General features: G+C 32.8%; 1 protein-coding gene across 1 annotated transcript in view; it reads left to right on the top strand.

Annotated features, from left to right (window-relative positions):
- Nucleotides 1-25141, top strand: part of EDIL3 (EGF like repeats and discoidin domains 3) — a 501725-nt gene that overhangs the window by 392986 nt on the left and 83598 nt on the right. The window contains exons 7-9 of the mRNA XM_049766060.1: nt 411-566; nt 2401-2545; nt 8227-8411. Coding sequence (XP_049622017.1) covers nt 411-566; nt 2401-2545; nt 8227-8411 — 486 coding nt within the window. The remainder of the gene's footprint in view (nt 1-410; nt 567-2400; nt 2546-8226; nt 8412-25141) is intronic.

The raw sequence follows: 25141 nt of genomic DNA, 5'->3' as shown, positions 1-25141 counted from the left end.
AGGCCAATGCAGTTGAGACATTTTTAAATAATTATATTGACATTGGGATTTCACTAAGGTTTTTTTGGGCAATATTCCTATTTTTCCAATTTTCTGAGTCATATCCTCATATTGTAACCAAACAGATGCTGTCTTTCTATTCTTAAGGTTGGAAACACATTGCCATTTTCAAAGCTTGTTCACAGATATTTATTTACTTCCAAAACAGAATTCTATTACATAAAGAACTTTTGAAGCTAAACTTGATATATGCCTGTTTTTAATATTCAATTGAAAAGTAAAAGCATTGGATTGTTTGCCATTATTTTAATCTATGCTAATAAATAAAAAGTGTTTCATTCCTAAAATCATTACTGCTGATGTTTTTCTGATGCAATGAGATCATCATTGATTATGCTTTGTCTCTTCAGATAAATTTACAGAGAAAAATGAGAGTCACTGGTGTGATTACTCAGGGAGCCAAAAGGATTGGAAGCCCTGAGTATATAAAATCCTACAAAATTGCCTACAGTAATGATGGAAAGTTTTGGACAATGTACAGAGTGAAAAGTACCAATGAAGATATGGTAAGATTGATTTAATCTTTAAATATTTTAAATTATAGACCATTTATAATATTTGATTAGAGATAGAGAGATCAGCAAGTTGAGTGCATGTTTTGCATGCAGGTATACCATAGGTCGAGGTTTCTTCCTTAAACCACATTGCTCCTGCAGCACTGCTAGCAGTAGCCACAAGAAGAGAGCCAGGAGTAATCCCTGAGAACTGCTTGGTGTGTGATCCCAAAATTAGATAATATCATCAGCAACATCAGCAACTTTGATTAACTAACTAAGTCTTCAGCAGAAGTTTTATAGTGTTGAAAAGAAAATGATGATAAAAATATCAGAATTGAAGCTGGAGCAATAGCACTCCAGTAGGGCATTTGCTTGCACGCGACTGTCCAAGATGGACCTGAGTTCAATCCTCGCCATATGGTCCCCCGAGCCAGGAGCAATTTCTGAGCACATAACCAGTAGTAACCCTTGAGCATCACTGGGTGTGGCCCAAAAACCAAAAAACAAAGAGAGAAAGAAAGAAAGAAAGAAAGAAAGAAAGAAAGAAAGAAAGAAAGAAAGAAAGAAAGAAAGAAAGAAAGAAAGAAAGAAAGAAAGAAAGAAAGAAAGAAAGAAAGAAAGAGAAAGAAGAAAGAAAGAAAGAAAAGAAAGAAAGAAAGAAAGAAAGAAGGAAAGAAAGAAATATATATGTGTATATATATATATATATATCAGACTTGTAAATGTGTAAAGAGTTTTTCCAATTTAGTTTTTAGGTATACTATCTAGTACTTCCATAAGCTTTTTTATAGGTCTTCCTAGGAACACTTAATCACAAGGCTAGCAGAGTCCTGCATATGACAGTATAACAATTACTCTGCTTCATTTTATTGCTGTGACAGATATGTACTCTCTTCAACATAGTAAATATGGATCATATTTAAATTTGTAAATAAAATCAATAATTAATAGAAAAATATAACTATGTTGCTAATATATGGTAATGTTATTGAACAAACAAAATATTCTGGAGGCAATAGATATAAAATATCTTTGCATTTCCAAATGTTTGTATTTTGTTTATTTTTCCTAAAATGTTTAAAACAAACCTACCAGTACTGCAGCATGTTTTCTCAAATACTATCACTAGAATAAACCAATACGTTATATATAAGGTTTTTAAATTATTTTCTTCAATGAATTAAAATTTTTTGATGAACTGTAAGAATGAATCCTCAAGTATGCATCATAGCACATTAAAAAACTTATAAAAACATATTTTTATCAGTGAAAACAAAAATATGTGTATATATAGGAAACACAAAATATCGAATGATCTATATACAAATATACAAACATGCCATTTTAATGAAGACATCTTGATAAATGAGACCACAAATCTGATCATAGTTATAAAAGACTGCATTATTATGAAGCATTAGTAAAATTCAGTTCTTACAAAACTAAAATAAACAAAATTCAGTTGTTGAGAAACATAATGGGTAGATTGGCTAACATTAATTTGAAATATTAAATATCCATTTCTCAAAGAGAAAGGGTAAAAGAGTGAGATTGTGTGTGAGTGCGTGCGTGTGTGTTCCCAGATCTGAAGGACTGGCATTAAAATAGACCAGACCATCACAGGATAGATTATACCATAAACCACAGTGACTTATTGCTTTAATTAGTATTTTATCTGTAGGTTTTACAATAAGTGCTGATATCAAGGTGCTTGGTAAATGATCCAAGCATCAAATTATTTAGTCCAATAATTGAAGGATTATATTGGATAGGATACTGTGTAATTACATGAAAATAAGAAACTATTGAAGCTAATCATTTTGTACTTTATCTCCTCTCACAGGTGTTTCATGGAAATGTTGATAATAATACACCTTATGCTAATTCATTCACACCCCCAATAAAAGCTCAGTATATAAGACTCTATCCCCAAGTTTGTCGAAGACACTGCACTTTGAGAATGGAACTTCTTGGATGTGAACTCTCGGGTGAGACTCATGAACTACTTTTTCCATACTTTCAAAACAAATAAAAGCACATAATAATATGCAATCTGCTACGAATGACAGTGCTTCAACACTCATAGCATTCCATTTCTGTTTAAAAAGTCTAGGCAATAGATCATCTAGAAAGCATGTCTGTTTTCTGTTTGTTTTGTTTTGCTTTGCTTGTTTGCTTTTGGGCCACACCCTATGACTCTCAGGGATTATTTTGGACTCTGGACTCAGAAATTACTCTTGACATGTTCGGGAAACCTTATGAGATGGAACCCGGGTCAGCAGTTGGCCACATGCAAGGTAAACTCGTACTGTGCTGTCACTCTGGCCCCATCTGTGTATTTATAGGTAAATTAATTTCAAACCATAATACAAAGAGACTTAATGTAGAAAAAAACAATGTAGTTATTTAAATGATTAAAGATTCAATAGTTTATCTCTAGGAACTTTGTTCAAATTACAATGTATAGTAGACAGAAGTTCAGTAAAATCTGGAATCTCCCTAACCATATAAACTGCATTTATATGAAACTAAATGGAATAGAAAAATGAATTTTTATCTGTTTGTAAATCATAAAAAATGGTTGTTTCCGATTGTATACTTTTGGAGTGATTATAAACAACTAAGTTTATCTTTATTCTAAGCAAGAGGATTGCAATAATTCTTGATACCATACACATGTTAGATCATGTTTATTTAGTAATTCATTTTTATACAATAATTGATATAGAGCTTATCGATAATCTATCAAAGTTTCAAATTATTTCTATCTCCCAAGAGCATGAGTAAAACATTCACAAGCTTTATTTTCTTTATGGATCCCACACTGGCCCTTTTTCATATAGTTCAATGACAAACTAATCAGTTTTTTCCCCAAAGGATATGGTACTTGCTGTGTTACATAATTTTTGCAGGGTTGTTTATTTTTTTTCTGTCTAGTACTCATATTTTAAAACTATCTTTACCACTGTGACCTTGGGTTATTTTTGTTAAAAATACTTAAAGAGAAGTAAAAATTGATGTGTTCATCACTTTGTAACATGAACTCCAAATATCAAAGAATTTTATCAAATTTATAGTACTACAATTAACTTTAAAATAGGAAAAAACATCCCTTCAATGAGAAGATTGAGACCTTTTATTTATTCTAGGTATTTGTTTTTGAGTTAAAAACATGCTCTTTAAAATTTTTTCCTGCATAGATAAGTTTGTGCTGCTGAGAAAGGTAATGACTTTAGCAGCTAATTTTAAAATGAAGCCATAATGTTTAAAAGAGCTCGATTAATTTTGCCAAAAATGTGAACCTATATTAAGAATCACATTTTCATATTAAAATTAGATGTCTTTTATGAAGCAGCCTGCATAGATTTTTTTCTGTAGCAATTTTATCTTATAAGGATGTTTTCCAGATTTTAGTAATACAAGCCAGCTTATCGGTTACCAGTATTTCTTAGCAGAATTATTGGTGTACAGTGTTTATATTATACACACTATATCACCTCAGGCCACTGTCATTCCTAAGTCATTCATCATAAAGCAATCAAGAGGAAGCCACAATACAATGAGGTTAGCTGCAAGCCCTGTGGTTTTTAGTTGCTTTACATGACCTTCTCCAATTTTTTAGTCTTTTGATTCATGAAGATTAGTCTCTCTTATGTGATACAGTTACACCCCTAAGGTATGAATATATTTTACATCCAAGCTTGACAGCAGGTCACACCTGACACTTTACATATTTTATGTTGTCCCAAGAAAGGTTTTACCCCATTTTTGAACCCTGTGAATTGCTTTTGAACCTGCATGCTGTATAGTATCTCTCAATAGATGCTTTTAAAAGCCAGAGCACCTCATGATAAGCATAACCTATTTTGTTGTTAATATTTAATTTTGTTCATGTGCTGTCTAGGATGATACAAATGTCAATTTATTTATATACCTGAGACCATATAAACAAAAAAATTTTTTGAGAAATGAGGTAATTTGGCAAAGATGTTACACATACATTTGGAGAAAATCAGTAATAAAATGTATTAGAGTCAATTCCCACAAGCCAGTGCAGCACAATAAAGCCAAGGATGTCTTTTTGAAATCAACAATGTGTTATAAGATCTCTTAGCCTGGTAGGTGATAAGCAGTTTTACTCAGGTACATAAAAAAAAATTCCTTAAGTTCTATAAAAGCAATATGGTTTAAGATGTCTAGAATAAAATGGACCTTGACTGTAATTAGAAGAGAAATATTTTTAGTCAATCCCTGAATAAGTTATATTTTCTTGCTATGAGTAGACTACTAATGTGGGTATGAAATATCAAAACAAAACTGTCCCTTTTATTACTAATAATTGAAATATAATGGTTTATCAAGAAAGAAAAAAATCAACTTTTTTCTTTTCCCCTGTGTCTCTTGTGTAATTCATGCATTTTGCAAAGTCTTTTGTAAGAGGACAATATTGGAGGTAGAAAGTTGGTGATAGTAATAGAAGAATAACCTAGACATCAATAATACTGAGTCTACATGTTACCTTAGATTATAGTTTCTTAATGAAAAAAAAAAAAAGAATCACAGCATTATTTAAAAAAAAAAACCCTAAATCTAGAAACACCCAAATCCCCAACAACGATAAGTGGTTAAAGAAATTGTGGTGTATAAATAGTGGAGTATTGCTCAGCCATGAAAAATGATGCAATAATGAAGTTTTCTACAACTTGAATAAAATTAGGAGTTATGTGAAATGAAAGAAATTAGAAGGAAAATGATGAACACCACTGATTTGTAGATGAGGATCTCACTTATTTGCAGAATATAAGTAAACAAAGCAAGGCATTAGATGGTTCTTTATAGGAACAAATCCTTATATATAGTCAATAGAATTGTAAATTATGAGGATAAGGAACAAGAGTGGAAAGACCTAGTTTTTCTGACTGTGGTTACAGTATTATGTTAAGTATAAATTTATATTCATTCTATTGCTAAAATGAAAATAAGCTATTTTAAAATAATTGAAAATAAAACAGTATAAAAATCTTGCCAGCTTTCTAGATTCTTTGAGATATGTTGTCAAAATTTTTCATCAGATTTGATATTTAAAATTCAGAGATATTTTTTTCTATGGGTGTCGAAGTATATGTACGTATTCTCTGAACAAGACATGTGTTAGCACACAATTGGCTTTCTCTATATTTGCTTTAGATGAATATTTTCTAGAAAATGAAAATGACAGTTAACATGAAGAACTCAAGAAAGAACTGATCTATCACGCCAAATTAATTCTAATTAAAAATTATTTTTCTAGGACAGGAAAATAGCTCAAAAAGAAAAATTGAAAACAGGAAGCAAAAGTTTGATCCTTGGCACTGTATGATCCTGTGAGCATCATGGGAAATGGCTGCCATTCTCCTCCACTGTGAGAGTAATCCCTGAGCCCTGACCCAAAAGCATATTTTTTTAAATCAGTGAAGAAGTTATTTGAAGTGGCCTCATTTTTAAAAAGTATAACTATTTATAATACAATCTTAAGTACTCACTAGTACACTAATTCAGGAACTTAATGAGCTTTATGTGAAGATATCTAAATATTTAACCTTTATTGAATATTTACTTTATGCCAGTGCTGTTGCTAAGTACTTTACATTTATTTTTGTTTTGTTTTGTTTTGTTTCTACCCCATACCCAGTGACACTCACGGTTTACTCCTGGCTCAGAAATTGTTCCAGGAGTAACCCCTGAGCGTTGCCAGGTGAGACCCAAAAACAAAAAAAAGAAAGAAAGAAAGAAAGAAAGAAAGAAAGAAAGAAAGAAAGAAAGAAAGAAAGAAAGAAAGAAAGAAAGAAAGAAAGAAAGAAAGAAAGAAAGAAAGAAAGAAGAGGAGAGAGAGAGAGAGAGAGAAAGAAAGAAAGAAAGAAAAGAAAGAAAGAAAGAAAGAAAGAAAGAAAGAAAGAAAGAAAGAAAGAAAGAAAGAAAGAAAGAAAGAAAGAAAGAAAGAAAGAAAGAAAGGGGGCTGGGAAGGTGGCGCTAGAGGTAAGGTGTCTGCCTTGCAAGCGCTAGCTAAGGAAGGACCACGGTTTGATCCCCTGGCGTCCCATATGGTCCCCCCAAGCCAGGGGCAATTTCTGAGCGCTTAGCCAAGAGTAAGCCCTGAGCATCAAATGGGTGTGGCCCGAAAAACAAAAAAAAAAAAAAAAAAAGAAAGAAAGAAAGAAAGAAAAAAAAAGAAATTACTCTTGGTTTGGGGGACCATATGGGAAACCAGAGATTGAACCCAGGTTTGTCCTGGGTCAGCCACATGCAAGGCAAACACCCTACCACTGTGCTACTGCTCCAGTCCCAGTATTTTACATTTATTGACTAATTTTTTTCATTTGTAGTAACTTATTTTACTATCACAATTTTAAGATGTGATAATGTACAAAATGGTTAAACAGAAACTGAAATGATAGCACAGCTGAAAGGTTTCTGCCTTGCATGCAGCCAACTCTGGACAGACCCAGACTCGATTCCCAGCATCCCATATGATTCCCCTGAACCTGCCAGGTGCAATTTCTGAGCACAGTGCCAGGAGTAACCCCTAAGGGCTGCCGGGTGTGGCCCAACTCTCCAAAACTGTGAAATAATGGGTAGAAAACTACATAAGTAAGTGGGGGATTAATAGTGTATGAAAGATGGCACTGATTGGAGAAACTGTTTATATTTGGTACTTTGTATGTTCCTGAATAAAGTGTGATGATTTCACTTAGGAAAAGTCAACCACACTTAATCACAAAAATTTTTACTATAATTTTGGCAAAATTTTATTTCAAGATTATACACACACACACACACACACACACACACAATGACACCAATTTTTCAAGGATGGGTAGACCCCAAATGTTCACAGTATTAAACCTAAAAATCTTGTGGCACATGGGAGAATCATCTCCAAATCTTATATAAAAGGCTTAGGTATGATTGAAATATAAAATTTATAGGAAAAATTATCCAGTGTTTTTGCTGGATTTTTATTTTTTCCACTTTATTTATTAGTTTATATCCTATGCTTGTGCAATTAGTGACACATTATATATGTATATATTCATATATAATTAGTATGTGTTCCCTATATTTTATAAGAAATCTTGTTGGATTTTTTTTATAAGAAATCATGTATAAGGAACAATGATAAAGATTCACAGGTGTTTCTTGAAAACAAAATGCTGTCCAATTTAGAATGAGAGAATTTTCATTTTCAGTATTATGAAAACAAAATTTAAAAAAACAACTGCTTTCTCAGAAAATACTCTACTTATAAAACTCTACAATAAAACTATCTCAAATCTGGGAATATCCATGAAACTATCAGTAATGAGACAGGGGAGAGCATTTCAGCATTGCTTTCATTTTGCAGAATCATATATCACAGAAAAGTATTTGGAATTGCCTGCCTTGTTTGTGACTTTTCCAAAATATTTTCAGACAAAATAGTTTGAATTGGCTATCTCATTTTTCTGTTTTGTTCCAAATTTACTTTTGATGATAGCTTTTTTCTTTTTCTTTCTTTTTAATTTAGATCTCTTTTCTTTTTGAGGTATTAAAAAGCAATATGCTCAATCTGATGTTGCCGGTCCAAAATGGAAATGTCCAGGGTAATAAACTGTTGTGTTTATCTTATGAAACCCTTCATATTTTTTTTCAGGCTGTTCTGAGCCTCTGGGGATGAAATCAGGGCACATACAAGACTATCAAATCACTGCTTCTAGCATCTTCAGAACTCTCAATATGGACATGTTTACTTGGGAACCAAGGAAGGCTCGGTTAGACAAGCAGGGCAAAGTGAACGCCTGGACTTCCGGCCACAATGACCAGTCACAATGGTTACAGGTAACAGTTTTAAAACTGTTTCACCATCTTTCTAATACATCTCTTCCTTAGATAATCACCTGTGGTTAAGTGAAGTCATTGTCTACCTTCAAGCTACTTTAAATGCACTTTATTCTTTGACTTAACTAAATGAGCAAAACTCATTTCTTTTGAAACCATTTTCATGTCCATGTGCTAGTTTTCCTATGATGTTGGTTTATATGTGGTAAGGTCAGATTGATACAGAATATCCTTTCAGTTCGAACTCTGGTTAAGTCAATTCAATTGATTATGAGAACATTTGTGTTTTAACTCATCCGTTCTAATCTTTGATGGCGATATTGGTTCAAAAGCCTCAGAACAGGAATGCAAACTGCCTTGAAATCATGCCACTGACCTGCACACTGTTCTCAGATTTGTGACTCATGGCTTATTAGCTCTACCTGTGGTTGCTAAGCAATGGGGAAAATTTGATTACATTCTCAAAAGAGATATTGCTTATAAAATGAAGGAATAGATACTGAAGAATCTATCATTTGCATGTGAAGTCAGGTAATGTTCAGCATCTTTTTTTAAACTACCGTCACAAAATGAACTAATTTGTGGAATGCTGATAAGTATGCTAAAATTTTGTAATGACTCTAATAGTAAAAAAAAAAAAGTAAGACAGAGGCCAGAGTGATAGCTCAGCGGCAGGGTAATTGCTTTGGATGCAGCCCCCCGAGGAAGAACCACTTTGATCCCGGCATCCTATATGGTTTTCTGAGCCTGCCAGGAAATATTTCTGAGTGCAGAGCCAGAAGTAACCTCGGAGCTCCATCTGATGTGGCCCAAAAACAAAAACAAATTTAAAAACAAAAGAAAAGTAAGACAAATAAATTCCATGGTGAAATCATTTTATATGAAATATTTGAGTTTTATTAATAGTAATCTTTGAAACCTGGATTTCTTCAGAGATACCTTCAGGAAAAAAACTGTACTGTGTAGTTAATAAATGTGTCTTTAAACTATAGAGCTCAGAAACTATCATAGATTGTTCCCTGTTTTGCTTGTTTGCTTGTTTTCTAACTGTCCATAATGGAAGAAGAGAAGTTGTTTTCTTTCTGTTATTACTGCTAATGAGAAAAATGATGAACAGAGAGTCCTACCACCATCTCAGAAGTCTAATATGGCAATTAGTGATAAATGAAGTGTCTTTGATCTGAAGTAGTTTTGATAATTGCATAACAACATATTCTCCATTATCTTAGCTAATACTTCCCAAGATACCAGGTAATATTTCCAGGCTACATTGCTGCTCATTATCTGTCAGTAAACCTTATTTTCAATGATACATACAAATGTATTATCTAAATTAGTACATATTGGTATCAACTACAGAAAAAAAGATTCAACTTTACTAAACTCATTACACTTCTCAGGCACTACATAATCTAGTATACTATTAGCTCTCACTTACTATTCAGCCTTTGTATGACTTTGTCATTTTGTTTTGGGGACTACAAATGGTGGTGCTCAGGAACTCTTTTGTTTGTTTGTTTGTTTGTTTTTTGGGTCACACCCAGCAGCGCTCAGGGTTACTCCTGGCTCTATGCTCAGAAATCGCTCCTGGCAGGCTCAGGGGACTGTATGGGGTGCTGGGATTTGAACCACTGACCTTCTGCATGAAAGGCAAATGCCTTTCCTCCATGCCATCTCTCCAGCCCCGCTCAGGAACTCTTTACTGTGTGCTTTAGATCACTCATGATGGAGCTTGAGGTACCATATGTGATACTGGGGTAGAACCCTCATCAGCAACATGGGAAGTACCTTACCATCTGTAATATTTCTTTTGCCATCACCAAAGATTTTTAAAAAGTTTTCTAAAAACTTTCTCATTTCTACTTTTACCTTAGAATAATCTATTTACAATTGTATCAAGTATGTCTTTTTTTTTTTCCAGGAAAGTGGGAAAGTGAGCTGATTTTTTTTTTAATCATTTCATTTGCTTTTCACCCTATATGTTTTGGAATGTATTGCAAACTTCTTAGTAGAGTCAGAAGTTTTTGGCATGTGTTGGTGCAGTTTCATCTCATAGCATACTCCTCTAAATTTGCCTCAGTTTGTCATCCCTAATACCATCTTTTTATCTTGTCCTGTTCCTTTTATATATGTCCTCATTCAGGAGTGTGTATGTGAGGGGAGATTAGGAAAAGCAGTTCACAACTGCCCACAATATTGCCAATTTTCTCTTGAATTATCTTTCAACTAAGTTTGGATACACTTCTCCTAGGAATAATTTACTTAGCTGCAACACACACCAAGTCTAGTTTAAGTGCTCTACTTCATATTACTAAGTCAACTCTAATGATCTCACTTAGCATTATCACTTGGTATAGTGAACTGTTTCCTGGAGGGCAGTACCACATCTGTTAAGAAGTTGAATTGATCAACTTCTCTGGATTTTAACTAATCACCTATGAATGATGGATGAACTCTCTGCTTGGTACCTCAAAATTTGACCATATTTGAAGATAGTGTTTCTAAAAAATATTATTTGGGAAAAATAAGATCATATGGTCAATCCCTGTAATTTATATGACTGAATTATACTTACAAGAATAGCCTTTGAAATAGACCCACACAGAGGTAACACATTATCCACTTTATGCAAACAGTGTACTTTGAATGATTCTGGTAGAGTCTACCATGTACAAGCCACAAAAAGGCCTTAGACAACATTAGTACTTGCTGAGACCTCATTCTCAAACTACTAACCACTAGGATTGTGAGAACAGAAGTGAATAATTCAAAGTATAATTTAAGATATTGATGTGAGTTTATTTAGCATTTAATTTTGATCCTCAATTGTCTTAAAGATAATGATTGCTACTCTCTTCAAATTTTAATAGTATATGATAAAGAAATATAAACTATATTAAAGATGGGGCCCTTTAAGTAAGGGGAATTGAATTTAATTCTGCATGCCTTTATGAAATACCCATATTCTGTATTACATTTGATTTAAATATACATAATATCTTGAATGGTTATTCTTGAATGGAATAATTAAATTTTTTTTCTTGTTGCTGTTAATATTCTGTAATTGGAAAAATTTATGTTGTATCTCCATTAACTCGATAAAGTTAATATTATTTGTAAATAATGATGACATGTTGAGTAAAACTAAAATTTTACTAAATATGTAGACTGACAGACATAAAATTTTTATGAAGAAAATGCCAGCGGCAGAAATTTTGAGATAAGAATGAAATAAATATTTTACATGAGTCCAGGTTGATCTTCAGGGCATCCCTCTATCCATCACTTCTTTTACAATTGATCTCCATCTGTCTTCTTTAAGTTACTTGGCAAGTAGAAATTGATTCATTCTGTTGGTGACATATTTTCTGTCAATTCAAAAACCAGTTCTTCTAATATGTCTATTTTTTCTCATGTCAAAAGTAAGCTGGCATCTTTACTTTTATTATTATTTTCTACTGCTTATACATCATGCAAGAAACTGATCTAGAACTACTTTTAGTGTTTTCCTTCAATCTACTCATATGTATAATAATATGTATTTTAATGGTTGTTTTGAAAATAAGGTTAACATTTTTGGAATATATAGAATACTTTTATCTGGGGCCAGAGCAATAGCATAGCAATAGGGCATTTTCCTTGCATGTGGCCGAGCCAGGATGGACCTTGGTTCAATTCCCAGCATCTCATATCATCTCCCAAGCCAGGAGATATTTCTGAGAGCATAGCCAGGAGTAACCCTTGAGCATTACCAGGTGTGGCCCAAAAAACCAAAGAGAAAAACAAAAGAATACTTTATCCCTCATTGAGATTCTGAATTATGTATTTTATTATGATTTTAACTAAAATTTATCAATTCTGAGCAATCTCTTCTTAGAAGTTACCTGTCATTCAAATTCCTTTTCTTCATTTTCAATTTCTTGGTTATTTTCTTAATTCTTTCAGATATGTACTAACTATAATATAGTGCTCTAATAATTAAACTTTATGGGTTGCTTTTATTTCACTACTTTGGGGACATTCTAAGTAGTGCAAAAAAGTTACTCCCAACTTCGTACTAGGGACCTTGTTCTTATTGTCAGCACTTAGGGTACCATATGCAGTACAAACAGTTTCACCCTTGCAACTATGTCATCTGTTTGGCCTAGTTTTGTTTTTCTCATTTGATTATTTGTTTTTAGTTTAATAAATTATTCAAACACTATCCATATTATATTTGAAATATATTTTTATTTATTTATTTTTAGCTACACCTGGTAGTACTCATTACACCTTCTCTGTACTCAGTAATCAATATCCTGATAGAATAGGCCACAGGGGACCATTTGGTGTTAGAGGAATTACACTGAGGTTGGCTGCATGGAAGACAAGTGGCTTTATCTGTCAACTTTACAACTGCTTTATTGCATAAAATTCAACCTGCTGTACTATCCTCTGGTTTCCTAAATATAATTTCCAAGGGGAAATTCTAAAATTTTATTTTACTAGTGTTTTAAGGAATTCATGCAATATTTTATGTATATGTGATAAAATGATTTAATTTAAAAAATATACTTAGGGGCAGGAGAGATAGCACAGCAGTAGCACATTTGCTTGCATGTGGCTGAATCAGGACGAACCTGGGTTTGATTCCCAGGAGCCCATATTGTTCCCCAAGCCTGACTTCTGAGATAGAGCCAGGAGTAATTCCTGAGCACCACTGGGTAAGGCCCCCCCAAAATATACATACATACAGATCGATAGATAGATAGATAGATAGATCGATAGATAGATAGATAGATAGATAGATAGATAGATAGATAGATAGATAGATAGATAGATAGATAGATGTGAGAAAAAAGGAAATAAATATGTTCAAGTGAGCATGGTTTTCTTCATGGGGGAAAATCTATAGAACTTGAATATCATTTCAATAAATTTTTATGTATGCACAATTTTATATACAATGATTGTTATACAAAATTACATGTAAAATTTTTTAGTCTAACATTTTAATGAATTTTATATAATTTAACACGACTCATTACTACAATTTTTTGTCACTAGTCTATTTTCCTCACTAAGGTAATACTTTTATATTTTCACATAAATGTAAATTTTGTTTTGTTTTGTGTTGTGGGGGTGGATTCCAGACAGTTCTTAGGGGTTATGTAGTCAAAATTAACTCTTGGTGGTGCTTATGGAACTGTATGATTGCTGGGGATCAAACCCAGGTTGGCCACATGTAAGGCCCAATTCATTATACCATCACTCTGGCACTTAAATCATTATTTTTTAAATATGATAACAACTTATTTATTATGTTTTTTAAATTACTGTTAAATATCAATTAAATATGGTATCTCGAATAAATAGGAGACAATTATTTTTATATACTATAAATAGCAAGCTTTTCTTGTACCTCCAAAAAAAATTTCATCATTTCAATGTGTGATGGTTTCCAAAATTTGAACAAAAAGTTTTACTAAAGGCACTATGCTAAGAGATCATTCTTATGCTCAGGGATAACTCCTATCAGTGCTCTGACAACTATAAGCAGTGCCAACAATCTAGCTGAGGTTAGTTTTGTGCAAAAATCTTATCCTTTGCTATTTCTCAGGCCCTATGTTGACTTTTGATATTGATCTAATACTGGCTTTATAGAGACTGTTAGAAAAAGTTCTTGTTTATTAATACCTAGGAATTTGAAGTGTATAGAAAATAAGTCTCTAAAAAGTTGCATTTTCTATCTTTCAGAAAAAATTTCATTTATGTTAAATGAAATAAAACCAAATTGTTTCTGGATTGATAGCTAGACATACTTAAGATAATATATATCTTGTAATTTTTTTGTTTTAATGCTGAAGATCAAACCCATAACTTCTTATGCCTATAGTCTAGTACTAAGATAGAAGCCTTGCTATACCATATTTTCATGTTTGTTGTAAAAATAAAGTGACTTTTAACTTGGTGATATCTTATAGGATTAGACTAATATATCTGTTCTTAGTTTCTTCTTTTGGGTTGCATGTGGGCCATATATGACTGTGTTTAGGAATTACTCTTATAGAGCCTCAGGAATCCATCTAAAATGCCAAAGTTAGGTTGGCTGAATACAAGTCAAGTGACTTACCAATATATTATATCTTCTGCCAATGTTTATGTTTATTTTCCTTATAAGAAAAATATTTAGTTGGATTTTTAACATAAAGCACATAGCTGGTAGTCAATATTGGGCAGTTTCTTTCTCTTTCCAGTATCTTTTGTAAATCAGGAAATCACAAACTAAATTTACCAATTATAATCAAGGTTATAGTGTACATGTGAAGTCTTTTTCTTCTGAATTTTTCAATAAGACTCTTAAACATTGAAGGCATAGTATTTTATTACATTTTCATGCACATGCATATTAGTTTAAGTTAATATCAAAAGTTTAAGTGGTGTTTTTTTTTAAGGTTTAGAGTCAAAGGAACACAGTAAAAAATGGTGTTAGAGTGGCAAATATTGTTTGCATAGGCCCACCAAAATATGGGGGACATGAAAAGGAAAAGCCTTGGCCTAAATACAAGGAGACTCTACCGCTAAAGTTTCCTGGCATAAGACCATTTCTAGGCTCTAGGCAAATTAGTTTGTTCAATCCAAGTCATTGTCTGTACTGCCAATACAGTTTTATTTTTCATGCAGTCTTTATTGTTGGCATCAGGTTTCTGTATTAAAGATTCTGGAATCTGCATATCCTACATTAAAGTTAGGCTGGTGTGGATCATCCTCTAGTTTCACTTCATAATTAAAGGGCAATGCAGAAAGCCCTGTCCAGTAAGCAGGTCGTTGTTGTTGTTAAGTCTTCTCAGTGTTAATGGAAGTCTCTTTTGAGTAGGTCGATGTCAGAGCAGCAGTAGGGTCTTCCCTGGTAGATGATTGCTTCCAGGTGATGTTATAGACAACCTTGGAAATTTCGTAGATGACTTCCCTAGATAAGGGGTGAATAGAGAATGCCCATTCTTCTGAGGCCTGTGATAGGTCATTATGTCAATGTTCAGGGTGTAAGGTCCCATTGCACAACAAGATTTGTGTGTTCCCATCTCTATTAGATAAGAACTTATTTGTATATATAGTATTTTCCCATTTTATTGTGTCTATGCAAACAAGAAATAAAGCCACATGGCGTTATCAGTGCATAAGGGGACGTAAGAACATATCCAACAATACCCATGATTTGGTTCAAACATAAGCATCAAACTGAGGGACTCTTTCACCAAATTCCCTATTGAACAGTTCACAAAGAGAAAAGATAAAAAAAAATAGGGAAAGTCGTCACTGTATAAAAAAATATTCAGCAAGAGCTATAGGTGTCAAAGAAAACACATATAAAATGTTGAAAAGACATACGTGTCCATTTTATGCCTTTTGAAATAGTTGTGGGGGGGTGTTAACTCCAGTGCACCACTTTGGTCTGTGACTTAGGACTTTGCAGTACTGAAGTTAAAAAGGGTAAATGTGGCGTAATGATGGTAGGGGGTGAGAGAGTTAGAGAGAAAAATGAGCTTTTGTAGGGGTATGCGAAAGGGCAAAGTACAAAATGGAGATTCTGCATACACAAAAACATAATTTAAGGATAGAGAGTACATTAATAAATGTATCTTGTGCACACGGGTGAGCTAGTCCCCTGTGGTTTTGAACATATAGACTGGTAAGAAATTACCAGTGACTGCTTTAGTGCAACCAAGCTAATCTCAGCACCCACAAGTTAAGTCTAGGGTAACCTTCAAGCTCCTCCAAGGGACACACCTTGCTGGCTTGCCCAGGCATGTGGCCCTGTGGAAGCCCTGGAGATCCAGAGCAAGGTGGTAGAGAGGTGCTGGGGGCACCCAAGTCCCACAGCCCCCCTAGGCCTGGTTAAGAAGGTCTTTGGCATGGTGGAGGGCTGCCGAAACCCATGCTGGCAGAGACTCCCGGCCCACAAATTTTTTTCCAATGGAATTTTTAATGACATTTTTTCAGGAGTAGGAGCATTACTGATGATAATTTTATAAACTGTGTAGAAATATTTGGTGCATGAGATACGATTATATAGCTCTAAAAATTAATTAAGAAGTTTATTTAAAATAAGATAAAATATGTTCCTTTCTAAGAATTTACTATATATGTGCTTATTATGATTGGTATAATCTATAAATACATACTTGAATTAACTGATTCTTTTTATATTTTGTAGAAAGTAGCATTTTATAAGTACTAAAAGATAGAAAAATGTTGCAATGTCACATAGAAAATGACCTTTTGGTCTATTTCATTAGGAGATTTGCTAATTTACATTAGTGTGCATTGTATTTCAGCCAGATTAGTAGAATTAATAGAGTCACTATCTTACACATTTTAATGTTGACCTTTATCAAAATTACTTCCCATCCTACACAGCTTGATTTCAATACTAATTTTGTGAGAATATGTAATAAAGCAATTGAATTTAAGCTTTCAAATTAAATAATTGTTATTACATTTATTTCATTTCACACTTTTAAAAGGAAAGTTTTGCCCATAATTGTGTAACATTTTTGAGGTCATTAATTTTTTTGACCTCTTATAAAGAGATAAAGGAAAGAACTTCAAGGATCAAGCGACCTCTTGGTCCTTTAGGAACATTTGGCAGTATGAAAGAATACTTTGATTTTCAAATAATTATTCCAATATTTCATATATATGTGTATACATGTGTTTATAAAGTGAGCCTGCTAGATGTGTCTGCCTCCAAAATGAAGTTAAAAATCAAGTAATTATGTTAACTCTTATATTATTGAGAAATAACTTCTATTATTTCATAATATCAGAATATTTTCACGTGTTTGAAATGCATCAATGTGTGACCATGCTTTATATGAAACTAAAAGTAATCTTTTATTTTATTACTATAATACAGACTCACTGTCTTTCTGGTTTTTTGTTTGTTTGTTTGTTTGTTTGTTTTTGGTTCACACCTGGTGGCACTCAGGGGTTACTCCTGTCTCTGCATTCACAAGTCGCTCCTGGCAGGCTCCAGGGACCATATGGAATGTCGAGACTCGAACCTGTGTTGGTCGCATGCAAGGCAAACGCCTTAAGAGGACTTGAGTCCTCTCTCCGTCTTTCTGTGTTTGTCTGGCTCTCTCTGTCACTCTCTCTCTCTCATCCTTCTACTCCCTCCCCTTTCTTTCAGTTTCTTTTTCCTCTCTTTTTAACTTTCCTTCCAAAGTCCTTTGAGATCTGTCTAGGGTCCGGAGCCACTTGCAGAAATATTCAGATTAGCGATACTTAGCCTAAATCTTTTGGGCCAGTAGAGGTATATAGTATAGTTATATAGTGCAGTGGTGGTATGGGGGGGGGGAGGGTACGTTGCCTCATTCTACAAAACATGTGTTTTACCTCTATTGAGATACCTTCTGGGCCTCATGCAATGTAATCATTTCAAAGGAATAAACACTGTAAAATTAAAAAATAAACTTGTATGAAGAAAAATTAAATACATTAGTTAGTGTGTAAAATATTACAGGGCAAAGGAAAGTGAAAACTGCATCACTTAGTATAACAAATATGTAATTTCAAGTCCAAAAATATGTTTTCAAGGCTAAAAGATAACATATTTTCTCTCGGGCTTTTTTCTCAGACTATAAAATATAAATTACAAAATGTATGACCTTTCACATAGAAAACTTCTCAAGTCACTGATATCCTATTATCCAGGTTAGGATTGACCAAATACAAAGCAATCAGAAAATTATCATATGAGTTCTGGTAAAGCTAACAGAAAAACATCATGTAATTTAATTATGAATTTAGATATAACTATCTAATTTTAAAGTTAATATTATGTAATATGCACACTATATACAGTACTATAATTTTTGCCCCTCTAACTCCTACTGATGAGTCATTTATTTGTGTTATTAATACTTTATATATGTCTAAAATAACTTTCAAAAGAATTACAAAATTCAGTCAGACATTTTAGGAATTCTTTTAGCTCTACTACACTAATATATAAGGCAATCATGAAAAATACAAAAAGCAATATATTCTAAAAAAAAAAAGCAATATATTCTAGAGGTGGTTAGAGAGGCAGATTAGAATTTGCTAGTAGGTTTAATTTGAAAAGGGAACCACATATGAATAGGACTCTTCTGGTTTGCAGGTATTTTATGTAGCTTCAGAGTTTTAGTTTAAATAAAAAAAATGGGATATCAAGGGGCCGGAGAGATAGCATGAAAGTAGGGCATTTGCCTTTCATGCAGAAGGTCATTGGTTCGAATCCCGGAATCCTATATGGTCCCCCGAGTTTGCCATGAGCGATTTCTGAGTGTGGAGCCAGGAGTAATCCCTGAGCGCTGCCATGTGTGACCCAAAAATAACAGCAACAACAACAAAAAAATTGGGATCTCTGTTACAAGAAAGCACAATGGCAGGGGTAAGGAAATCAGTGAGATATCTGGCATTGTCTTCCAGCATGTATGATTACTGATATCCTAATTGATATGAATCAACATTCCAAAGCAATAAACATAAATTTGAGAAGTTGGTTGCTTCCATGTGGCAGTACTTGAAAAATTGAGAAACTTAAGAGCAGAAATTAAAAAGAATTGAATAAGCATAGCTAGTCAATTTATATTTTAAAGTAATAAAAATTAAATGACTTCTGATTTCTTTATGTGAAAATTAATTTAATTCATATTTATTTATCTTGGTAATAAAATATAGTTATCATAGTAGTAACAGTTTTAAAATGTAATCCAAACCTATTCAAATATGGTTCAAATTTTAAATATTTAAAATTTTATTGAAAATGCTGCTAATAAATGAACATATATATGAGTTTTAAAATAAAACAGCATAAATACTTTTTATGTAGTATAAATACTACATGGCAGGGTTATGTAGGTTAATGACAGGGTTCCATGCATAAAACATTCCAACACTAGCACACACTACTGGAGTGTATATTTCACTCTACCATTGTCTTAGGAAATCTTTCAAGCTCCTAACTCCCACATAGAAAGCTCAGTTCTATACACCAGTTCTCATGGTGAGACCTATACATCAGTTCTCTGTCTTTGGTCAATTGTAATGTCTTACAATTTTGCTTTATATTTTTCATAAGAGAGGTCATTCTGCATATGTCCCTATCCTTCTAACTTCATATTGTTTAATAATGCTCCAGTTCATTTCTATTGAAAAACACAAAGTTTCAGGGGTAATTCCTTAGTCCAGAGCCAGAAGTCACCGTGAGTACCACCAACAGGCGTGACCCAAAAATAAAAGAAAACACCAAAAACTCACATAGTTGCAGATTTCAGGATTTCATTATTTTCATATAGCAATGTAGTAGTACTCTACTGTGTATATATGTATATATATATATATATGTATACATATATACTTATATAAGTGTGCATGTTGTGTTTTATATCACTTTCTTTATCCATGATCTTGGATTGGATCTTGGGTTGTTTCCAGATTTTAGTTATTTTGAAAAGTTTTTAGTGAACAGAGGTGTGCAGATTCTATGGTTGTTGATCACAATTGTTTTCTAAATCTGTTGAACCAATCAGCAATCACACCAGCAATAGATGAGGTTTACTTTTCTCCAATATCCTTTCAAACACTGATTTTTTGTGTTCTTTAGTTTTTAAAAAAATTATTAATATGTGCCAATATCACTGTGGGAGATATATCATATTGTTTTTATATTTAAATTTATCTGATGATAATATTATGTAGAGAGTATTTTTTCTTATACCTACCATTCATTTTTCTTTCTTGAGGACATTTTTAACCATCTTCCATTTTTTGGTGGGGCTGTTTTATATATTTTGAAGTTGTTTTTGTTTTTGTTTTTGAGTATTTGAAGATTGAGTCTGGTTTGGTGCGGTTTTTTTTTTTTATTGTTGTTGGGTTTTTTTTTTTTATCTAATGCATTGGTCTCAGGGAGTAATTTAACTCAGTTTTACAAAAAGAATACGTAGAAACAAGATGCATACTTGTCGACTCAGCTATGGAAGCAAAGTGAAACATGCCAGAATGCACAGGTTAGCATTCTAGTCCAATTTTTTTTTTAAATTTTCAACTGAAAGTGTTTAATTTATGGAATATCTAGCAATTGCTTTCATTCCCTGATATATTCATGTGGAAAGCTGAGGGTTTGTTATTTTTTTTTAATTTTTTAATATAATTTTTATTTTGATCATAGTGTCTTACATATTGTTGACAATAACATTTTAGGTACATATTTACATAAAATCAGGGGGGATTCCCATCACCAAATTGTCCTCCCTACACCTCCGTTTTTGTCCTACCTCCCATTTCCTCTTCCCTCACCCCCATCTAGTCTAATATTTTTAAACAATCTAGTGAGTCCAGATAAATGCATTTTTCAGGACCTGTCTATAGGATTAGTAAATTCATCCTGTGTCCAAGTGTTACAAGTACAGATCTGGCCTCTTAACTAATCTGAAAGATGTCTTAGGACTTAGATGGATCTATCATGTCCTTATTATGTGTGGGACAATATTGTTAAAATTACATACCTTTTTATATTTATAAATATTGTAATGTACATATATTAACACAAACAATTAGTAGTTAAAATTCCTATTTTGAGGGGCTGGAGTGATAGCTCAGAGGTAGGATGTTTGCCTTGCACATAGTCAATCTAGGACGGACCTTGGTTCAATCCCCAGGCATTCCATATGGTCCCACAAGCCAGGAAAGACTTCTGAGCACATAGCCAGGATTAACCCCTGAGCATCACCATGTGTGACCCAAAAAGCAAAACAAAACAAAAATAATTTCCTATTTTGAAATTCCAGTTTCACCAGAATTGATATAAAACTAACTAGGGTGCGATTTCTAGAATTTCCTTTTAAATATTGCAGGTACATCTCCTGTGCACTACACATTTCAATGAACTATTGCTTTAATCCCTGGTTAAAACTTAACCTCCTAGTCATGGTTAATTTTAGAGTCTTACAAAACTAGTGATGCTGTAATCAGTAAGTCATCAATTTCTATTAATAGTAATGGATAATGTACCTACCTTATTTATAAAGAACATTTTTTTAGAAAATGTGCAAACACTATGTTTATAAAAGACACTATTGTAAAACCACTATTCTGTGTGGGAAAGTATGGTACATTTGGTTTTATGCTTCTAAGGTGGATTACTGGCATATTATATCTGTTTGAAAGTAAGGTCCACCAAAGCTAATGCTCTGTTAACCATGTATTGGAAATTTTTCTGCTGTGCCCAAGCTTTCAATAGCAATAAGCTCCAATTAATCACTTTTGATATTGTCTCTTATATTGGGCAAAAAGTAATGTAACATCCTATAAGTAGGATGCATTGTGGTTTCAATATTCACTGCCACATGATTTTGACTTTTAAATCATTGATTAACTTCTGCCCACATTTATCGATTTCCCTCCATTTTCTGATTTTCCTTTTCTGCAAGTATTCTTGTATGACTACTCATCTCCTCATGAGCCCTCAAGAGCTTTTTCACTGATTTTTCTTGGGTACTTGTCATTTTGTCTACCTACTCTTCAACATGGAGTCATCCTGCTTTCTTATTGTTACAAAGCTCTTAGCTTCTGGAAGTCCAGTACTGTCCTGAATCAGAATGGGTCATATGATGTTCATAGGTCTTTGCTTCTCAGTGCACCTGAGCCCAGTATAAAACCATGGATGACTTCCATCTTAAAAATCCCGGAACTTATAGATTTTCATTTTCTTCTTCTCCTATATCTGAACTTCCAGAATACACTCAACACAGATCTTCTTAAGGTTTGTATTACTCAGTCTGATGATAAATGAAAAAAGGGCAATAACATTAGAACTCCTTAGTAAAAAAAAAATAACATATTTAGTACTCTGGATTCAATTGTTTCCCCTTATTCTCAGATACAAGCCCTGCTTGTACGATTTCTCCAGCTCCATTTCCCCTTTTTTTGATCTATATTCTGACTACTGAATTCAAGGAAAGTAAGATGTGGATATTTTTGTGTGCAAAGAATCAGACCAAAGGGATTAAGTAGGGAAGTCTATGCCACTACACAACTATTTATCAATAGCTTTAAAAAAGGAGGACTTACACCCAGCATGATCAGGAGTTGTATATGGTTCTGTGCTTGGGAATTACCCTTGGTGGGATCTGGGGGACCATATGAATTGCTGGGATTGGAATGTATGTCAGCTGCAAGTAGGCAAGTATCCTACCAACTGAACTATCATTCCAGTTCCAAATTGTATTTTTTATGCTTTCTAAAATTGCTTTTGATAAGTCAATTTCTGTCTTTTTTCAAGTGTCAAATCATTATAACTATTTGTTAACAGTAAAGCTCATGGGGCCAGAGAGATAATACTGCAGTCAGGGCACTTCTCTTGTAAAACATGATGCTGAGTAGGGTGCCCCACCAGAGCGCTCTTTGAGTACAGAAACAGGTAACAATAAGCCTTTAGAACTGCCAGGTATGGCTCAGAAAACAAAAAAAGTAAAGTAAAAACTATGGAATGTGTTGGGCAGGGACACATTTAATTTGACACATATTGTTTGACTTTGCCTTCTCCAAATTCACAGTATCAAATTCACCCTTCCTTTGAGAGACTCCTGTATATATACATGATTAAACGTTACTGTGAAAATTACATTACTCTATTTGCTATTTTGGAATATTAAGGGCTATTCTTGGCACAGAATAGACATGTAGCTATCAAAACTCTTGAACCATATGATCTTGAAACTTTGTAAACACTATTATCACAATATATTCTTTTAAGGTTTTTCCCATTTAAGAAATCAAATTCTGCTCTGCTTGAATAAGATTATTTCTTATTGTTCTGTACATTCTTTTTTCTACACGGTCAGTGATTTTTGACAAAGAAAACTTTAAAGGGGGCAGAGCATCTTTGTGCATATCTGTATAATAAAATAGAATTTTGATAACATTTGTACTTTGTTCTCTTTATAAAAATAGCTAAAATGCATTTTATTCAAAATTATCCATTATAAGAAGGATAAAATCATAATTCACCACCAGCCACTATTCTAAGTATTTATTTTCATCTTGCTCTATAGTTTTAAATAATTATAATATAAATAATATTAGAATAATATCTGATAGACTGCACTTAAATTATATGAATTATCATGTGAAATTTTAGATGGTTATTACCTTTGTCTATGCAAAATAATAAAAATTAACTATAGATAACATTGCTTAAAGTATATGATTAAAATGAAAACAAAGGTAATAGAATAATTATCTTATTTAAACTGAGTCACCTTTCTCTTCACTCCCAATATTCTATAATTTATTTAATATCAGCCATTGTTTCTTTCATGAGAAGCACTGCAGAATTTTAATTCTTAAAGCTGTGGGATTTGATGGCCTTTCATGAGTATCACAGGACCCATCTGTGTTCTGTTAGGCATATGTCTGAAGCTATGGGAGGAGCTGTATATACAGCATAATGGATCTAAGAGTTCTTTAGATGGAAGCATTAAATATATATCTGTATGATTCTACAGCTGCCTCATAGTTTTGTAATGGGAAATAGGGAGAATTCTAAAAATAAAACAGTTTTTAAAGTCTTCCATGGGCAATGCTATTCTACCAGCTGTTTTTATTTATTACCTTAAATCTTTATATCAAAACTATATTCTGAACATGTAAAGTTTTCAAGATAATGAAATCTGAAAAAAATAATTGTAATTTATAGTTTTACTGATAGTCATATATTTCAAACTTTCGTGGACATGGTGATTTCAAAATAATATTGGAATATTACTAATCAGAATCTAAGAATACCTAAATCAAGATACCTAAATTTAAAAAATAACATTATACCAGGGTCTAGAATTTAAACTTTCATGCCTCTGACTTTTAGGATATTTGTCATTAAATGAGTGAATTGACAAATCTGATTTATCTCTAGGTTATATATGGATTATAGGAGATAAACTCATTGAATTAAATATGACATCTGAGGACGAAAATTTTACTGGAAAAGAGAGAGAAGGTATAACTGCCATTCTAAATTACTGAATGTCAACTGTCAATAGTTTTGCATTGTATGTATATATGTAGCACACATCCCTTACATGACCATGAGATACTTATTTCTGCAATACCATTTGAAGGAAGTAAACAATGTCTAGTGAAGATGGAGTGCTAACTTTACTAATTATTCTGAACAAGTTATTGTTTTATGATTTTTATACCATGTGAAAGTCTGAAAGTGACATAGTCAAAAGTTGACTATGAATGTGAAAAAAGTGTCATTTTTTAACACTATTTTGGCAGAATATACAGAACTGTCTGTGTTTGAGACTAGTCTTGTAACACTGGGCAAGTAATTCTGCCTGTTGAGGTTTCAACACTTAATTTTATAATAGGAATGGTAATATCTATCTAATATTCTTAAATATAACATTAATGTAATTAAATAACTTTAACACAATTACAAAACTTTTAGCTACTAAAAATGTATTCATCAGTATATTCTGATAACCATTGAAACTAGTCGCATCGCTTTTGAATTCTGAGTTGTGAGTAATATTACATAATGCTACTTTAAAGTATTAGATAAATGATGAATTAGATATTTTAATTAGAGCTAGGCTGTGACAAATACTAAAGGGTACATATTTACACATAAAATGCTATTTACCTAAATTCAAATTTAAATGTGCATTCATGTTTTATTTGCTAATTTCAACACTATA

The sequence above is a fragment of the Suncus etruscus genome, chromosome 2 (genome assembly GCF_024139225.1).
Source record: "Suncus etruscus isolate mSunEtr1 chromosome 2, mSunEtr1.pri.cur, whole genome shotgun sequence".
Classification (NCBI taxonomy): domain Eukaryota; kingdom Metazoa; phylum Chordata; class Mammalia; order Eulipotyphla; family Soricidae; genus Suncus; species Suncus etruscus.
Note: the sequence above shows the minus strand (reverse complement) of the source record. Positions and strands in the feature narration are given on the sequence as shown.